This window comes from Mustela putorius, unplaced genomic scaffold (assembly GCF_011764305.1).
Source record: "Mustela putorius furo isolate JIRA1106 unplaced genomic scaffold, ASM1176430v1.1 tig00537227_pilon_pilon_pilon, whole genome shotgun sequence".
Taxonomy (NCBI): Eukaryota; Metazoa; Chordata; class Mammalia; order Carnivora; family Mustelidae; genus Mustela; species Mustela putorius.
The window spans coordinates 4,720,585-4,738,203 of NW_025422368.1; the positions used below are offsets into that span (position 1 = coordinate 4,720,585).

At 38.3% G+C, this 17,619-nt stretch overlaps 1 protein-coding gene across 1 annotated transcript in view; it reads right to left on the minus strand.

Annotated features, from left to right (window-relative positions):
• Positions 1-1,565: 1,565 nt before the first annotated feature.
• TMPRSS12 (transmembrane serine protease 12) overlaps positions 1,566-17,619 on the minus strand; it is a 28,336-nt gene continuing 12,282 nt past the window's right edge. The window contains exons 4-5 of the mRNA XM_004782068.3: positions 4,669-4,811; positions 1,566-2,084 (exon numbers count right to left, since the gene is read on the minus strand). Coding sequence (XP_004782125.1) covers positions 1,833-2,084; positions 4,669-4,811 — 395 coding nt within the window. The 3' untranslated portion in view covers positions 1,566-1,832. The remainder of the gene's footprint in view (positions 2,085-4,668; positions 4,812-17,619) is intronic.

Here is a 17,619-nt window from a genome sequence, read left to right on the forward strand (position 1 = left end):
CAAGTGAATCTGAATGGTACTCAGGTGGTATAAATAGGAAAAGACTAACACATTATGCTGATTGCTATGCAAGCATTACTAAGTAATTCCTTATAAGACTTTGTTAATGGATAACCTGGGTCTCTTTTAAGAAAGAACAGTCAGTATCCCAGCGGTGTTGCTTATAAGCCTGTAAAAACCACAGTCTTCGACCTCCTGAGCATTAAACCAGTAGTGATCCCTAAGAGAAAATTTTTTTTTTTTTTTTGGGAGGGAGAGAGAGTACATGAACTTAGCTGTGTGTGTGCACGTGCCCGTGAGCACAAATAGGGAGGGGAGAGACCAAGGGAGAGGGAAAGAAAGACTCTCAAGCAGCCTCCACATTGAGCATGGAGCCCAATACGGAGGAACTCAGTCTCACGACCCTGAGATTATGACCTGAGCCGAAATCAAGAGTTGGATGCTTAACCCACTGAGCTATCCAGGTACCCCTGCCAAGAGAATTAATAGAGGGAAAACTCAGGTTTACTTTCAGTTAAACCTTGAAATTGGGCTACAGCAAAACAAAAGGACAACAACAAAAACAAAGTGCTTGATTTTAGCTAGTTGAATATAACCAGTGGACCCACCCAGATGACTCTTACTAGTTAAATATAAAAACAAGGATAAGGGGCACCTGGGTGACTCAGTGGGTTAAGCTTCTGCCTTTGGCTCAGGTCATGATCTTAGGGTCCTGGGATGGAGCCCCGCATTGGGCTCTCTGCTCAGCGGGGAGCCTGCTTCCCCCCTCTCTCTCTGCCTGCCTTTCTGCATACTTGTGATCTCTCTGTCAAATAAATTAATTTTTAAAAAAGGATGAGAAAATAATTTCTCTTTTAGTACATGGGTTCCCAAAGTTCAAAGGAGAAGTGAATTTATTAATAGTAGATACTAATTCAATCAACTTGTTCTTTTGTTTTAATAATTTAATTTATAGGTTAGTCATCATAAAATTTAGCCCAGGTTGGATTCCCTCTTTTACCCAGCAGCATTTTAGCCACCTTCCCTCACAGTTCAAAGAGCCCAAGGAATATAAAATTCAAGCACAGGATTCAAGAAAATAGGTTTAGAAAGTAGGTGAAAGCTCTAAGAAAGTCACATTATAAATTTTTTAAAAAGAAGTGAATTATTCAGGAGGGTATGTGCTTTGGTGAGTGCTGTGAAGTGTGTAAACCTGGCAATTCACAGACCTGTACCCCTGGGGATAAAAATATATTATATGTTTATAAAAAATTAAAAATTAAAAAAAAAAGAAGTAAATTATTGGGGTTGTCTAAATCATCATTCTTTTTTGGCCTAAGGAGGGAAGTATTAATATTTTAAAAATTGTTTCAATTAGAATTTTTAAAATAGGCAAATACTTTCTCCAAGTATACCTTAGAACCAGAACCAAGATGATAATTAAAAAATATATATCAAATAAATGGCTTTAAATAAAATCTAACTTAAAAGGAAATGGTTTTAATTTAACAAAAGAACAGCTTTTATTTTAATTATAAACTCTTTATTATTTGACATTTATATACATAAGGTATCTATTTAATAACTGAAAATTCTATACAAACTCTAGGAAAGTATTCCAAATGTGAAATTATGATTATAACATAAAAAAATAATCAGAATACATCAAAGAAGCATGTGATTCAGTGCCAGATTTATAATTACATATTTAATATGTCACAATCCTTTTGTTCCAAAAAATATTCACATGAGAACTGTAAAATGGGCAATTACTTGCCAAAAGAATAAGTGATATTCATTATATAGTACATGGAGAGAGACAAAATGCAAAATAAAGATTCTTCAGAATTTCATTATGGAATTGCTAGTAACACAACAGAACCTGAGGCTACAAGGACCTGTCCAAGTAGAATATTTATGTTAAATATGCCTTTATTGCTTGCCTGGTAGAGGTGATCTGTCAGCCACTTTTGGTAGAAGGATGGCCCACAGTAGACACCAGGAAAATTTTTTCGACCACAGCCATATCCGTAACTGGTAATTCCCATTACAAAAAATCGTTTATGTTCTGGTAAGTAGCACATTAATGGTCCACCACTATCACCCTATTAAAAAAGTCCCAAAATAGTGTTAGTTGCTTCTAGTAGTCTTTATATGACAGCAAAGCTAGAATAAATTAATCACATTAACCATACACTTATATGAATACACATCTTTAATATACCTTCAAGTTATAAAGATCCATAGGTTTTCAGTCTTATATTCCAACTCAGGCAGGAGGATTTCAGGCTGGCCTGATATTTAGAGGAGCCCTAAAACTGGTGAATTAACTTCCTGTCTGCATGGTTTTGAACCAGAATTGTAAAAATCACATTGTTTGGATTTTTTTTAGTACAATTACTTGGCAGAAATATAATTTAGGAAATGTGCAAAATACTGTAACTACCAGTAGAATACTTCTGTTGCTTAATGCTGAGTGGGAGAAGTGTAACTTTAAGATGGGTAAAAGAGTCTTTAAGGTGCGTGCGTGGTTCGCTAACTAGAGGAGAGGAGGAAACTGGCGCTTGTAAGAGGGGCCGTCTTTCTACGTGTTCACGTTGGCTGGTGCAGGGTAACAGGAACAAATGGCTAAGGCTCTCAGTTCTACTACAAATCAGATTGTGTCCTGGTTTCTGCACGGCTGTCAAGGTGCCAAACACTATCGCTGAGGACTCTTCTTAATCACCGAAAACATCAAGGATGCTGAGATAACGATTTCAGCACCAAAGATTAAAGACTGTATTTCTAAGGTGTTTTCAGTTCTCTGTAGAAGGCATTGTATTTTTGGAGAATGAGGAAGTTTTGCTTATGAAGACAATTCAATTAGATGAGATTCTCTATGTTTTACTCAGAGAATTTTTTTTTTTTTTTAGTTTTTTAAAGATTTTATTTATTTGACAGAGAGTTCACAAGTAGGCAGAGAGGCAGGCAGAGAGAGAGAGGAGGAAGCAGGTTCCATTGAGCAGAGAGCCTGATGCAGGGCTCGATCCCAGGATCCTGAGATCATGACCTGAGCCAAAGGCAGAGGCTTAACCCACTAAGCAACCCAGGTGCTCCTACTCAGTGAAATTTTTTTTTTAAAGATTTTATTTATTTATTTGACAGAGAGAGATCACAACTAGGCAGAGAGGCAGGCAGAGAGAGAGAGGGAAGCAGGCTCCCTGCTGAGCAGAGATCCCGATGCGGGACTCGATCCCAGGACCCTGAGACCATGACCTGAGCCTAAGGCAACGGCTTAATCCACTGAGCCACCCAGGCACCCTACTCAGTGAAATTTTTAAGGAAAAGGACACTGGGAAGATAAACCCTGGATTACAGAAACCAGAATGAGTAGGACAAGGTTTGTGGATGGGGCACTGCTCAGGAATGAAGTGCTGATATATTTAGAAGTAGTGAAGACAAGAGAAATAAAGATTCAAAAAGCACAAGAGACAAAAACCAAAAAAAAAATAGATAAATTGAGTTCATAAAAATGAAAAAGCTTCTATGCTACAAATGGTAACATCAGGGAAATGAAAAGAGAGACCACAGAAAATATTTGCTAACTGCCTATCTGGTAAGGGACTGGTATCTAGAATATATAAAAAAATGCTTATGACTCAATAATAAAAAGATAATTTTAAAATGGGCAAAGAATCTGAATAGACATTTGTCCAAAGATCTACAAATGGCTGGCCCATAATTACATGAAAAAATGATCCACATCACTAGTCACCATGGAAACACAAATTAAAGCCACGATGAAATACCACTTCGTACCCAGGATGGCTGTGATCAAGAAGACAAGTGCAGACTAGTATGTGGAGACACTGAAGCCTTCATACTGCTAGTGGGAATGTGGAATAGTGTGGCTGCTTTGGAATAGAGTTTCGCAGTTCTTCAAAATGTTCAACATGGACCCAGCAATTCCAGTCCCAGGTGGAACTTCCAAGAGAAACAAGAACCTACTTACACATAAAAAACGTATACTCCAGTGAGTAGAGCAACATTATTCATAATAGCCAGAAAGTGGAAATAGCTCCAATATCCATCAGCTATGAACGGATAAAATGAAGCACATCCATACAATGGAATATTATCTGGCAATAAAATGAATAAAGTATCAATACATGCTGGATGAAACTGGGAAACATGTTAAGTGAAAGGAGCCAATCACAAAAGACCACACGTTGAATGATTGTATTCATACGAAATTTCCAGGATAGGCACATCTCTAGGGATTAGTGATTGGCTAGGTCTAGGGGTAGGTGGGAGGAGAATGGAGAGTGATTTGTAATGGGTAGAGGCCTCTTTTTGGGGTGATAAAAGTGTTCTGAAATTAGATTATGATGATGGTTGCACTGGTCTATAAATTTATGATAGACCCATTGAGTTGTACATGTTAAATGGGTGAATTGCATATATGTAAATTATACCTCAATAAAGGTAGTAATAAAAAAAAAAATCCAAAGCAAATTTTGTCTAAAGTGGACCATGAAACCAAGAAAGCAAGAAGATTTGGATTGTTGGTCTGTAGTTAAAAAGGAAAAAAAAAGAGTTCAGTACTTGTAAACTTGATAATTAAGACTTCACCAGAAAGTGATCAAAGGCCTTGATGAAGTTTCCTTCTGGCTTTAGAAAAGATTTCAAAGGAAAATTATTTGGTCTTACCCTGCAAGTATCAAAAATCCCATCTTCATGACCTGCACAAAATGAAGTGTCAGGAATCATTTTCCCATAACTCCACTCAGAGCCACAAATCTTTCGAGAGATATAATGCACTTCTGCTTCCTGTAACACATCTGTAGCATTACCTGTTAACAACAACAACAAAAGTACAGTAAATGATTTCAGAGAGCAGGCATTTGACAGTTAAAATATAAATATATGATATTTATAATATATATGAATATATAGCATTTATTATATAAAATATAAAAATATAAAACGTTCGTGTTGAATAGGTTTTCTTTCCCAAGTGGCTCAACAATTGTGTAAGACTGTCTCCGTACACGCATGTATATGCCTGAGGAGACTGTGGAAGAATGGTCGACAAACTTGTTCATGGCCATTATCGTTAGACAAAATTAGAATTTCAGGTCATTTTTTTTTATCTTTGTTTTTCTCTATTACTTGAAGGTCTCTTAGAAGGATCTATATTTTTTTTAAGATATATTTATTTACTTTGGGGGAAAGGGGAGAGAGAGTCTCAAGCACACTTCCCACTTAGCCCTTGTGGGGCTCAATCCCACAGCCTTAAGATCATGAGCCCAGTGGGAACCAAGAGTTGGATATCCAGACAACTGCTCCACCAGGCGCCCCAGGGACTTAAACATTTTACAAAATAGAACTATGTAAAAATTTTCAAGGGGGGCACCTGGGTGGCTCAGTCAGTTAAGCATCTACCTTCAGCTCAGGTCATGATTCCAGGGTCCTGGGATTGAGCCCCACAGCCGCTCACTGCTGGGCAGGAAGCCTGCTTCTCTCTCTCCCACTCTCCCTGCTTGTGTTCCCTCTCTCGCTGTGTCTCTCTCTGCCAAATAAATAAATAAAATCTTAAAAAAAAAAAAAAACTGTCAAGGGCCAATGCTGAAATCTATCTTAGGTTCTAAGTTGTGAGCAATTTTTATTAAGTTTTCTAAGAATGGGAAGTTTTGAAGATGGTCTACATGAAAACAAAACATTTTTAATTCATATACTCCCTTCAGTTCTCTGCTAATCCCTGAACATAAGTGGTTCTCTGCTACTAAAAAGATAGGAAAATACAGGGCAACACTTCAGGAACTATTAAAGGACAGATTATTATAAGATTTATCCACAGAAAAGCTTCTGTAACAGCAGCATCTGATCTTATGAGCCTCAGAGTTGCAGTGGTCATATGTGGTAGCTGAGTATTTTGTTGGCCCTGCATCCTTCCCCATTGTCTGTAGGTGGGCTGATGACCTAACCATTCCATTTTCCTGGGACACTGATTGGTCTGGAAGTATGTATTATATTGTATTAAGTGCAAGTCTAACCAGCTGGAATACTTCTCTAGCACTGTTTTTTTTTTTTTTTTTTTAAGATTTTATTTATTTGACAGAGAGAGAGAGAGCACAAGCAGGCAGAGTGGCAGGCAGAGGGAGAGAAAGAGGCTCCCCACCAAGCAAGGAGCCCGATGTGGGACTCGATCCCAGGACCTTGTGATCATGACCTGAGCTGAAGGCAGCCGGTTAACCCACTGAGCCACCCAGGCATCCCTTCTCTAGCACTGTTTTAACTGGAGCTGCCAGAGGAAAACCTTTTTTCACAGTAGTCACATGATTGCTTAGTTATAAGTTCAAAGCCACTGCAGCCAAATTTGAACTTTTTGACGACAGGCAGCCTGAGAAAATAGTCTATATGCAGAAAGAACAGGCACAGGAAATTGAAACGAAGTATGTCCTAATGACATTCAGATTCCTAGATAGAGGCTTCTTAGAGGCCAGCCACATGTTTGCCCTTTATTTAAAAATAATTAAAATAATACTGGCTGGGGGCACCTGGGTGGCTCAGTGGGTTGAGCCTCTGCCTTCAGCTCAGGTCATGATCTCAGGGTCCTGGGATCGAGCCCCACATAGGGCTCTCTGCTCAGCGGGAAGCCCGCTTCCTCCCTCTCTCTCTGCCTGCCTCTCTGCCTACTTGTGATCTCTGTCAAATAAATTAAATAAATCTTTAAAAAAATAATACTGGCTGTATATAAAAGCATATTTGTAACATAGAAGTTATAGAATATAATAATGAAATGAACACCTGCGAACCTACCACCCAGTTTGTGAGTCTGAACAATATTAACACAAGTATGGTACTGGTGCAGGACTATTAAAAGTAACTAGAGATTTTCAAAGTGAGTAAGACAGCTGAGAAACAGACGTCTGGTTTTCTATTCTGTTTGCCACTTAGAATATCCTTGCGCAAATATAACAGACACTAATTACTGCAGCTTTAAAATAAACTTTGATTTCTGGACGGCAACTCCTCTAACATATTTTTCTTCTGGAGGAGTAACTTGGCTATTCCTAGGTCTTTTAGAATGAGCTTCTTAATTGTCTCAAAACTCATGTTAGGGTTTTTCATTCCCTGTTTTTGTTTTGTTTTCAGTTTTTCGGATAGAACTGACATCTTCATGTCAACATTGAGTTGTCCTCTTCAAGCATAAAGTATACCATTCCACTTACTTAAGTTTTGTTTTTTTTTTTTTTATGTCTTAAAAACATTTTAGAATCTTTTCTGTAAAGGCCTGCAGTCTTTTGTTAGATTGTTTTAAACTGCCTAATCAGTTCGGTATTACTGCACATGTTAACTTCTGTTAACTTTCTTCTCCAACATTTTTTTTTTAAGATTTTATTTATTTGTCAGAGAGAGAGAGAGAGAGAGAGAGAGAGCACAAGCACAGGCAGAGAGAGTGGCAGGCAGAGTCAGAGGGAGAAGCAGGCTCCCTGCGGAGCAAGGAGCCCGATGTGGGACTCGATCCCAGGACGCTGGGATCATGACCTGAGCCGAAGGCAGCTGCTTAACCAACTGAGCCACCCAGGCGTCCCTCTCCAACATTTTATTATGAGAAATTGCAAACATAAGGCAAAGATGAAAGAATTTCTCCATAAACAACCATTTGCCCGCCTCTTATAGATTCTTCAATATTTTTGTTTCATCTGTTAACTTTTTTTTTTAAGTTTTTTGTTTATTTATTTTAGGGGGATTGGGGGAGAGACAGAGGGAGAGGGCAGAGAGAGTCTCAAGCAGACTCCATGCTGAGTGTGGAGCCTGACCTGGGGCTTAACCTAACAACCCTGAGATTATAACCTGAGTCGAAATCAAGAGTCAGATGCTTAGGGCACCTGGGTGGCTCAGTGGGTTGAGCCTCTGCCTTCGGCTCAGGTCATGATCCCAGGATCCTGGGATGGAGGCCGTATCAGGCTCTCTGCTCAGCGGGGAGCCTGCTTCCCCCTCTCTCTGCCTGCCTCTCTGCTACTTGTGATTTCTCTCTCTGTCAAATAAATAAATCTTCAAAAAATAAAAATAAAAAGAGACGCTTAACTAACTGAGCTATCCAGGTTCCCCTGTTAGCTTTTAAAAAAAATTCTGTAATTATTTTGGCAACTTTTTATTTAGATTTAATTTCAAAATTAAAGAGAAGTAGTAAGAATAGTACAAGGAAGTGTAAAATGGCTTTTACCCAGATTCAGCAATTACTGACTCTTGTCACTCTTGCATTATCATTAGTACTCTGTATATAAATTTTTCTGAATCATTTGAGAGTAAATGGCAGACCCTGTACTCCTATATTCTTAAATACTGTAGTGTGTATTTCTTAAGAGCAAGGGCAGGGGCACCTGGGTGGCTCAGTGGGTTAAACCTCTGCCTTCAGCTCAGGTCATGATCTCAGGGTCCTGGAACCAAGTCCCGCATCAGGCTCTCCGCTTAGCAGGAAGCCTGCTTCCCCCTCCCCCTCTGCCAGCCCCTCTGCCTACTTGTGATCTCTCTCTCTCTGTCAAATAAATAAAATCTTAAAAAAAAAAAAAAAGAGCAAGGACATTTTTGGGGCACCTGGGTGGCTCAGTTGTTGAGTGTCTGGCTTCGGCTCATATCATGATCACAGGGTCCTGGGATTGAGCCCTTTATTGGGCTCCCTGATCAGTGGGAAGCTTACTTCTCAGACCTCTCCTGCTCCCCTTGCTTGTATTCCCTCTCTCCCTGTGTCTCTGTCAAATAAATAAATAAAATCTTAAAAAAAAATTTTTTTTCTTACATAACCACATTTTCTTACATAACCATGGTACATTTATCAAGATCAGGAAATTGAACACCGGTACAATACTATTAGCCAATTCATGTTTAATCTCTAAGTATTCTTGGATTTTCCAGCTATCTTTCAGTTATAGATTCATAGTTTAATTCATTGTTTATAGTTTAATTCCTTTAAGTTACATCTCTATGATTTGTCCATTCTGGGCATTTCATCATATAAATGGGATCATACAGTATGTGGGCTGTTAGGTCAAGCTTATTTCCCTTAACATAATGTTGTAGCATGTATTAGTACATTGTTCCTTTTAATGGCTAGATGATATTCCATTGTATGAATATACCACATTTTGTATATCCATTTATCAGTTGATGGAGCTTTAGGTTGTTTTGTTTTGTTTTGTTTTTTTGCTCTTTTGAATACTGCTGCTATGAGCATTTGAGTACAGGTACTTGTGTGGACATGTGTTTTCATTTCTCTTGGGTATATACCTAGGAGTGGAATTTCTGAGTTATATGGTAACTATAGATTTAATTTTTGAGGAACTACCAAACTGTATTCCAAAACCCCTGTGCCATTTTATATTCCTACCAGCAATGCATAAGGGTTCCAATTTCTCTGCATCCTTGTCTACACTTGTTCCTAAAGTTTTGATCATAGACATCCCCATGGGTGTGACATCTGTTAACTTTGAAAAAATTACATTTTCTAACTATTGATAGTGTATCAGAACGAAATAGATTGTGGTAGTTTGGCTGTATATCTGGACATTTTACAAGACTCTCTTAATTTTGTGTGTTTTAGATTCTTTATTGTAGGTAGTTGTATCACCTGTGAATAATGAGCGCTTTGTGTTTACCTAAGACCTATGTGTTTTTCCATCTTTTCCCGGTGTTACTGCACTTGGTAGAACCTCTACCACAACTCTGATGGAAGTAGTGATGGTGGGGGAAACTGTTCCGGACTTTAAAAGAAATGTTTATCTGTAATAATGATATTTTCTGTAGCCTGGAGGCAGATGACCTAATCAGGCTGAGGAAGTTCACTTCGTGTCTCAATTGTTACGTTTTTAACAGGGCTTCTTCTGCGCCCACTCAGATAATTTTAAAAAGAATCCTTTAATCAATCAGTTAATGAGGGAAACTACCTTAAGAGACTTCTAATATTAAACCACCCTTACATTCCTTAAACTCATCTTGATTATGTTGAATTCTGTTTACACTATTCTTGATAGATTCGGTGTGCTAATAATGTGTTTGGGATGTCTGCATTTATAATACTGGCCTTCCTTGTACTCTGCTCCCCTGACGTGGGAATCATATACTGAGTTGGGGTGTGTTCTCTCTTTTTGGATTCTTTGGAGGTATTCAAAGGAAATTTAAACAACCTATCTCTGGTAATTAAGGTAGGGCTCACTTGTTCTGAATTCTGGTGTTCTATTTTTGAAAACCATAATGACTGATTCAGGGGTGCCTGGGTGGTTTCGTCACTTAAACATCTGATTCTTGATTTTGGCTCAGGTCATGATCTCAGGGTCGTAAGATGAGCCCCGCCTCGGGCTCTGTGCTGGCCATGGAGCCTGCGTAGGATTCTCTCTCTCCCTCCGTCTCTCCTCTTTCTCGCTCTTAGAAAAAAAAAGAAAAATGACTGATGATTTCTGTCCCTATGGGTTTACCTGTTCTAGAAATTTTGTCTTAATAAATCAGTTGGCCATAAATATAAGGTGGGTGGTCCCCCTCCTCGTCCTCTCTTTTTTGGATTCTGTTGTGTCCTGTTGATCTCTGTGCTCTCATTAAAGTAAACAAACCAGTACCGTACCGCCTTGATGGCTATAGTTTTATAGTATATTTTGAAATAAGAGTAACTCCCTCAGCTTTGTTGTTTTTCAAAACAATTTTGGCCACTCTAGGTCTTTTGCCTTTTCATATAAGCTTGTCAATTTGTATGAAAAGTCTTGCTGGGATTTTGATAGGGATTGCATTGAATATATAGGTCAGTCTGGAGAGAACTGTCATATTAACAATATTGAATCTTCCAATACATAAATGTAGTATGGCATTGATTTCTTAGGTGGTCTTTAATTTCTCTATGTCATGTTTTGTAGTCTTCAGTGTTTAGACCTTGCCCATATTTTGTTGACTACAATAAGTGTAGGTGTGGATCTCTCTCATTTTTAAAAAAAAATATTTATTCATTTGAGAGAGAGAGAGAGAGAGAGTACAAGTGGGGGGAGGGGCAGAGGGAGAGGGAGAAACAGACTCCGTGCTGAGCTGGGAGCCTGACGCAGGGCTCAATCCCAGGACCCCATGGGTCATGACCTTGAGCCCAAGGCAGGGACGCAGCTGACTGAGCCACCTTTTTTTTAAACCTTAACTGGGTATTTATTGAGCTCCTATAAACTGTTTTTCATAAAATTTAGGAGTTTGGGGCCATATTTTCTTTGAATATTTTTTCTTCTCCACTTTCTCTCTTTACCCTTTGCAGAAATGCCATTACACATATCTTGGTCTACTTGATGTTGTGCAACAGGTCTCTGAGTATGCATTCATTTTTCTTCAGTATTTTTTTCTACATTCTTCAGAGTAGGTCACTTCTATTGCTGTGTTTTAGTTCACTGATTCTTTCTTGTGCCATTTCAAATATCTAGAATTTCTATTCAGTTCTTTTATAAAATTGACTTTCTCCATAGATAGTCCCTATTTGGTAAATCATTTTCATCACATTTCCCCCTTTAATGATTTGAACAATAGTTACTTTACCTTATTGTGCATATTTAAAGAGCTTCTTTGAAGTCTTTAACTGCAAAATTCAATATCTGAGTCTATTCAGAGTCCATTTCTATTGGCCGCCCCTCCCCATAGGTGACACTTTTGGGTGTTTTTTTTTTTTTTTAAGATTTTATTTATTTATTTGACAGAGATCACAAGTAGGCAGAGAGAGAGAGAGAGAGACAGAGGAAGAGGCAGGCTTCCCGCTGAGCAGAGAGCCCGATGCGGGGGCTCGATTCCAGGACCTCGGGACATGACCCGAGCTGAAGGCAGGCGCCTTAACCCACCGAGCCACCCAGGTGCCCCTGTTTTTGTGTGTTTTTTTTTTTTTTAATGCATGTCTTATATTTTTGTTGAAAATTGGGTGGTTTAGATAATATAACAACTCTGGATTTTTATTCCCTCCTCAACAATACTGTTGTCATTCTTAAAATGATTTACCTGGGCTTAAACTGTACAATCTGTCTTCCCTACAGTGTGTGACTGTTGATGTCTCTGCTCAGTGTTTTTAATTCTGATTTTTACCTTTAGTTTAGCTTCATTGGGCTTGGCTCTATATCTGCAGAGTTTAATGGTCAGTGCATGATTTGGGCTGTTGGTGAATGAATCTGTGTGTGGGTTGGGGAATGTGTTAAAAAAAAGTTAAGTCAGCTTTTTGTTTAATTTTTAGAAGTGAGGAGTGGCAGAGGAGAGGGAGAGAGAGAATCTCAAGCAGGCTCCATGCCCAGTACACACCCTACTCGGGGCTCTATCTCACAACCCCGAGATCATGACCTGAACTGAAATCCAAAGTCAGATGCTTAACCGACTCAGCCATCCAAGGCCTCTTCAGTCAGTTTTCAAATCTACTTTGACTTTCACTTTATTGTGAGTTCTCTCAGATTTTCCCCACACATGTATGGTTTCCCAGTAAGCCAAAAATATTTGGAGAGCTTATTGAACCATTCTATAGCTCTCTCATTTGGGGGATTTTTCTGTCAAATTTCTGACTGTCTTACTGCTGGCTCTATCTAGGTCTATATTCCCAGGCCAGTAGAGCTGTGGATTTTCCCTATTCATCTCTTGCTGCTGAGTCCACTATTTTTTTTTTTTAAGATTTTATTTATTCGACAGAGAACAAGCAGGAGGAACAACAGAGAGAGAGGGAGAAACAGCCTCTCCACTCGCAGGGAGTCCAATGTGGGGGTTCAATCCCAGGACCCTGGGATCATCACCTGAGCCAAAGGCAGATGCTTAACCAACTGAGCCACCCAGGCACCCATGAGTTCACTACTTTCATTAGTAATGCTGCTAGCCTGGATTTTCAACTACTTTTCCAAATAGAGTTCACCTTCTGTGGCAACAAGGCTCTTCATAGCCTTGGTAAAACTACTGTACTGACTAATCTGAGAGGGGAGCTGGGAGAACCCACAAGCAAGAAAGCTGCAAATTCCTCTTTTTACCCAAATTTATAGCTGTTATAAATATTCCTCAATTTGTTGTGTACTTTGGTTGATTTTCAGGACCCTAAAGTAGTCACTTTTGATGATTTTGTCTAATTTATATTTATTTGGGGGAAGAGGATTTGCCAACCTCCCCATACCATCACAGCCAAAATTTCTGTTCCTTTTATTTGTAAATTTATCATAATCAGAGTTCACAGTTTGTACATTAGCTATCTTTGAACTTGGAGTTTTGCTTTATGGCCTGATAAGTGGTCAGTTTTTTTTAAAGATTGATTTATTAGTTTGAGAGCAAGTGTGTGCCTGTGCAAGTGGGGGGAGGGGCAGAAGGACGAATCTTCAGGTGACTCCTGCTGAGCGAGGAGCTGGACTCAGGACTCGATCTCATAACCCACGGGATGATGACCTGAGCTGAAAACCAAGGGTTGGATGCTTAACCAACTGAGCCACCCAGGTGCCCCAAGTGGTCATTTTTTATAAAGATTCCACCTACACTTGAAAAGATAAAAGCCTCTGAATTTTTGAATGTACTGATTTGTCTATTAAATCAAGCTGGCTAATTATATTGTTCAAATATTCCAAATCTTTACTAAGTTTGATAAAAAAAACATTTTATATTGTTAAATAAAAAGAGTTCTATCATAGAGGAGTTACAACATTTGCTGTACAATTCTATTTTTCCTTAATATTATCTGAGTCCTGTTTATTAGGCTCAGAAGTCTAGAATTATTCTATCTTCTTGGTGAGTTGAACCTTTTCTAAATAAAAATGATCTTTTTTCTCCTTTTGTCTTAAAGTCTATTTTGACTGTAATTTGCATAGTGATACTAGCTTTCTTTTCATTTTAATGTACTTGATATATTTCTTTACTGTTGTTTTACTTCAGTCCTTCCATATCCTTACATTTTAGGTATTCCCTTAGATAAGGTGGATTTCCTACTCCCTAATCCAATTTTCTGTCTTTTAACTAGTGGTTTGGTCTGCTAACATTTATTGCGATTATGGATATATTTGGGCTTGTTTCTACTGTCTTATTTTATACTTTCTATTTTTCTCAGTTTTCCTAGGCTTATTTCTCCCTTCTTGATTTTTTATTAAGATGTTGTCTTTATTTTCTTATTCCTTAGGTTTCTTATTCTATTCCAAGTTATATCCCCTATTTGCTTAAATCTAATGTTAATCAGTATGTTAACACTTCTGAATAATATACAGACCTGAGATTACTTTAACTCTGATTACACCATTTGAAACACAGCTCCCCCCCAATATTTAAGTATCGTTTTTAAAAATCCCACAAATTATACATTATTTTCATTGTATTCCAAGGTTTCCCAGTTTCAGCACTATTGACATTGTAGGCCAGATACTTCTTTGTTGTGGAGGGTGAGAGAACTACCCCACGCGTTGAAGGATGATGAGCAGTAATCCTGGCTTCTACCCACTAATATGCCAGTAGCATACTTACACCCTGCCTAGTGGTAACAAAATTTTCTCCAGACAGTACCAAGTGTTCCCTGGGGACAAAATTATCCTTCATTGAGAACCACTGTTGTATACAATATTTACCTATACAGTTATCTATTTTTTGCTTGCTTCTGCATCACGTACCTCTCTTTTGGCATCTTTTTTTTTTTTTTTCTGATCCATTTCTTATTTACTTTGGTGAAAGACTATTGGTGGTAAAGTCAGTTTTAGTTCCCTTTTATTCCTCAATGATAGCTTAGCTGGGTACACAGTTGTGGGTTCATTTATTTTCTCTCAGTACTTTGGCCCTGATATTTCATTGTATTTTGACTGTCATTATTGCTATTGAGATGTTTTCTGAAAGCCAACCAGAGTTATTTTGTAAGGATTTTTCTTTTTTTTTTCTGGCTGTATTCAGACTTCTTTGGGTTTTTTTTCCCCCCTACAACTTCATTACAGTGTTTGAAAAGGAATTACATTTTGTTCTGGATATCCATTTGCATTGGAATATCAATTTTACTCATGGATATCTGGATTCATGTTTTCCATCAGTTACAGAAAAATTTCAGCCCAGACCCATTGAATATTGCCTCTCCTCTATTCTCTTCATTTGTTCATTCTTGCACTCTCATTAGATGTATATTTGACTTTCTTATCCCATTTATCTTATATCTTACTTTCTGTCATAATCTCTTCTTTTTTCTCTGTGCCACGGTCTAGGCAGTTTCTTCAGATATATCTTCTGGCTCACATATTTTCTCTAGAGCTGAGTCTAATATGCTTAACTACTTCGGTGAGTTACAAACTTTAACAGTTACATTTTTTTCATTTTTAAAGATCCTATTTTGTTCTCTCTCACTCTCTCTCTCTCTCTCTATTTTTTAGTGATGGGGGAGGGCCAGAAAGGGAGAGAGAGAATCCCAAGTACACTCCATACCCAACATGGGCCCCAACACAGGGCTGGATCTCACAATCCTGAGATTATGACCTGAGCTGAAATCAGACTTACCCACTGAGCCACCCAGGCACTCCTGGTTCTCTTTTAAATCTGCCTGGTCATTCTAGATAGTCTATTGCTTATTTCTAATTCTGTTTTTTAATTTCTTCAAACAATTTACATATACTTATTTTGTATTCTACACCTAAAATATTAATATCTGAAATCCTTGGGGGAGCTGTTGTTTTATTTCTGTTGACTTTCATTATTATGGCTTTTCTCCTAACATGTTTGGTGATCTTTGATTGTAAGTGGATATTTGGTTGATTTTAATCTGTGGGAATCCTAAGTATTTTCAGACCTGGTACTAATTTAGTCCATTGAGTTTATTTAAATTATTGTATTTTTTTTATTTTTTTTAATTTTTTTAGAGAGAGCAAGGGAGAGCACACACATGAGCTGAGGGGGAGGGGCAAAGGGAGAGAGAGAATCTTAAGGAGGCTCCACACCCAGTGCAGACCCTGATGTGGGGCACGATCTCACAACCTTGAGATCATGACCTGAGCTGAAATCAAGAGTCAAACACTTAACTGACTGAGCCAACTAGGTGCCCCTCAATTATTATATTTTTAAATTATTATCATTGTTTGGTTCTTTTTATAGCTCCTTTTTATTCATATTTTTAAGTACATCTTTTATTTTTTGTACTATATTAAACACCTTTTTATTATTTGACCCCATTATCTGACATTTTTGCAGGTCTTCTTTTGATGTCTATTGTTCCTGCTGACTCTTACTCATAATACCTTATTTGCTTTGATGTTTAGTGATTTTTTTTTAACTATATAAACATATATTTTTATCCCCAGGGGTACAGGTCTGTGAATCACCAGGTTTACACACTTCACAGCACTCACCAAAGTATATACCCTCCCCAATGTCCACAATCCCACCCCCTTCTCCCAACCTCCCTCCCCCAGCAACCCTCAGTTTGTTTTGTGAGATTAAGAGTCATTTATGGTTTGTCTCCCTCCCAATTCCATCTTGTTTCGTTGATTCTTCTTCTACCCACTTAAGCCCCCATGTTGCATCACCACTTCCTCATATCAGGGAGATCATATGATAGTTGTCTTTCTCTGCTTGACTTATTTCGCTAAGCATGATACGCTCTAGTTCCATCCATGTTGTCGCAAATGGCAAGATTTCATTTCTTTTGATGGCTGCATAGTATTCCATTGTGTATATATACCACATCTTCTTGATCCATTCATCTGTTGATGGACATCTAGGTTCTTTCCATAGTTTGGCTATTGTGGACATTGCTGCTATAAACATTCGGGTGCACGTGCCCCTTTGGATCACTACGTTTGTATCTTTAGGGTAAATACCCAGTAGTGCAATTGCTGGGTCATAGGGCAGTTCTATTTTCAATATTTTGAGGAACCTCCATGCTGTTTTTCAGAGTGGTTGCACCAGCTTGCATTCCCACCAACAGTGGAGGAGGGTTCCCCTTTCTCCGCATCCTCGCCAGCATCTGTCATTTCCTGACTTGTTGATTTTAGCCATTCTGACTGGTGTGAGGTGATATCTCGTTGTGGTTTTGATTTGTATTTCCCTGATGCTGAGTGATATGGAGCACTTTTTCATGTGTCTGTTGGCCATCTGAATGTCTTCTTTGCAGAAATGTCTGTTCATGTCCTCTGCCCATTTCTTGATTGGATTATTTGTTCTCTGGGTGTTGAGTTTGCTAAGTTCTTTATAGATTTTGGACACTAGTCCTTTATCTGATATGTCGTTTGCAAATATCTTCTCCCATTCTGTCAGTTGTCTTTTGATTTTTAATTATAATCCATTTTCATTTAAACTTTATCAGGTGAAATTCTTTTGAGGTCTTAGATGAAATTCGGTTTCTATACAAATGATGTGCATTTGATTCTCTCAGCCATCTAGAGACCTTAACAGTCTATGACCTATTTAACCTAAATCCTAAGCCTGAGTCTTTCTATTCAGAGTGATTTGGGGCAGCAACTCCACATGAGTGGTATTTGCAATTACATGTTTTCTGGGAAAATTCCTACATTTTTCCCTTTAATGAAGCAGTTTTCCTAGAAATCCTGGGGGTGGGGGTGGAGGTTGAGGATGCTTTGGTTTTATCTTGTTCTTAAAAAAAATAAACTTTATTTCATAATAATTAGAGTCACAGGAAGTTGCAAAAGTAGTACAGTGAGGTCCAGGGTGCTCTTTATC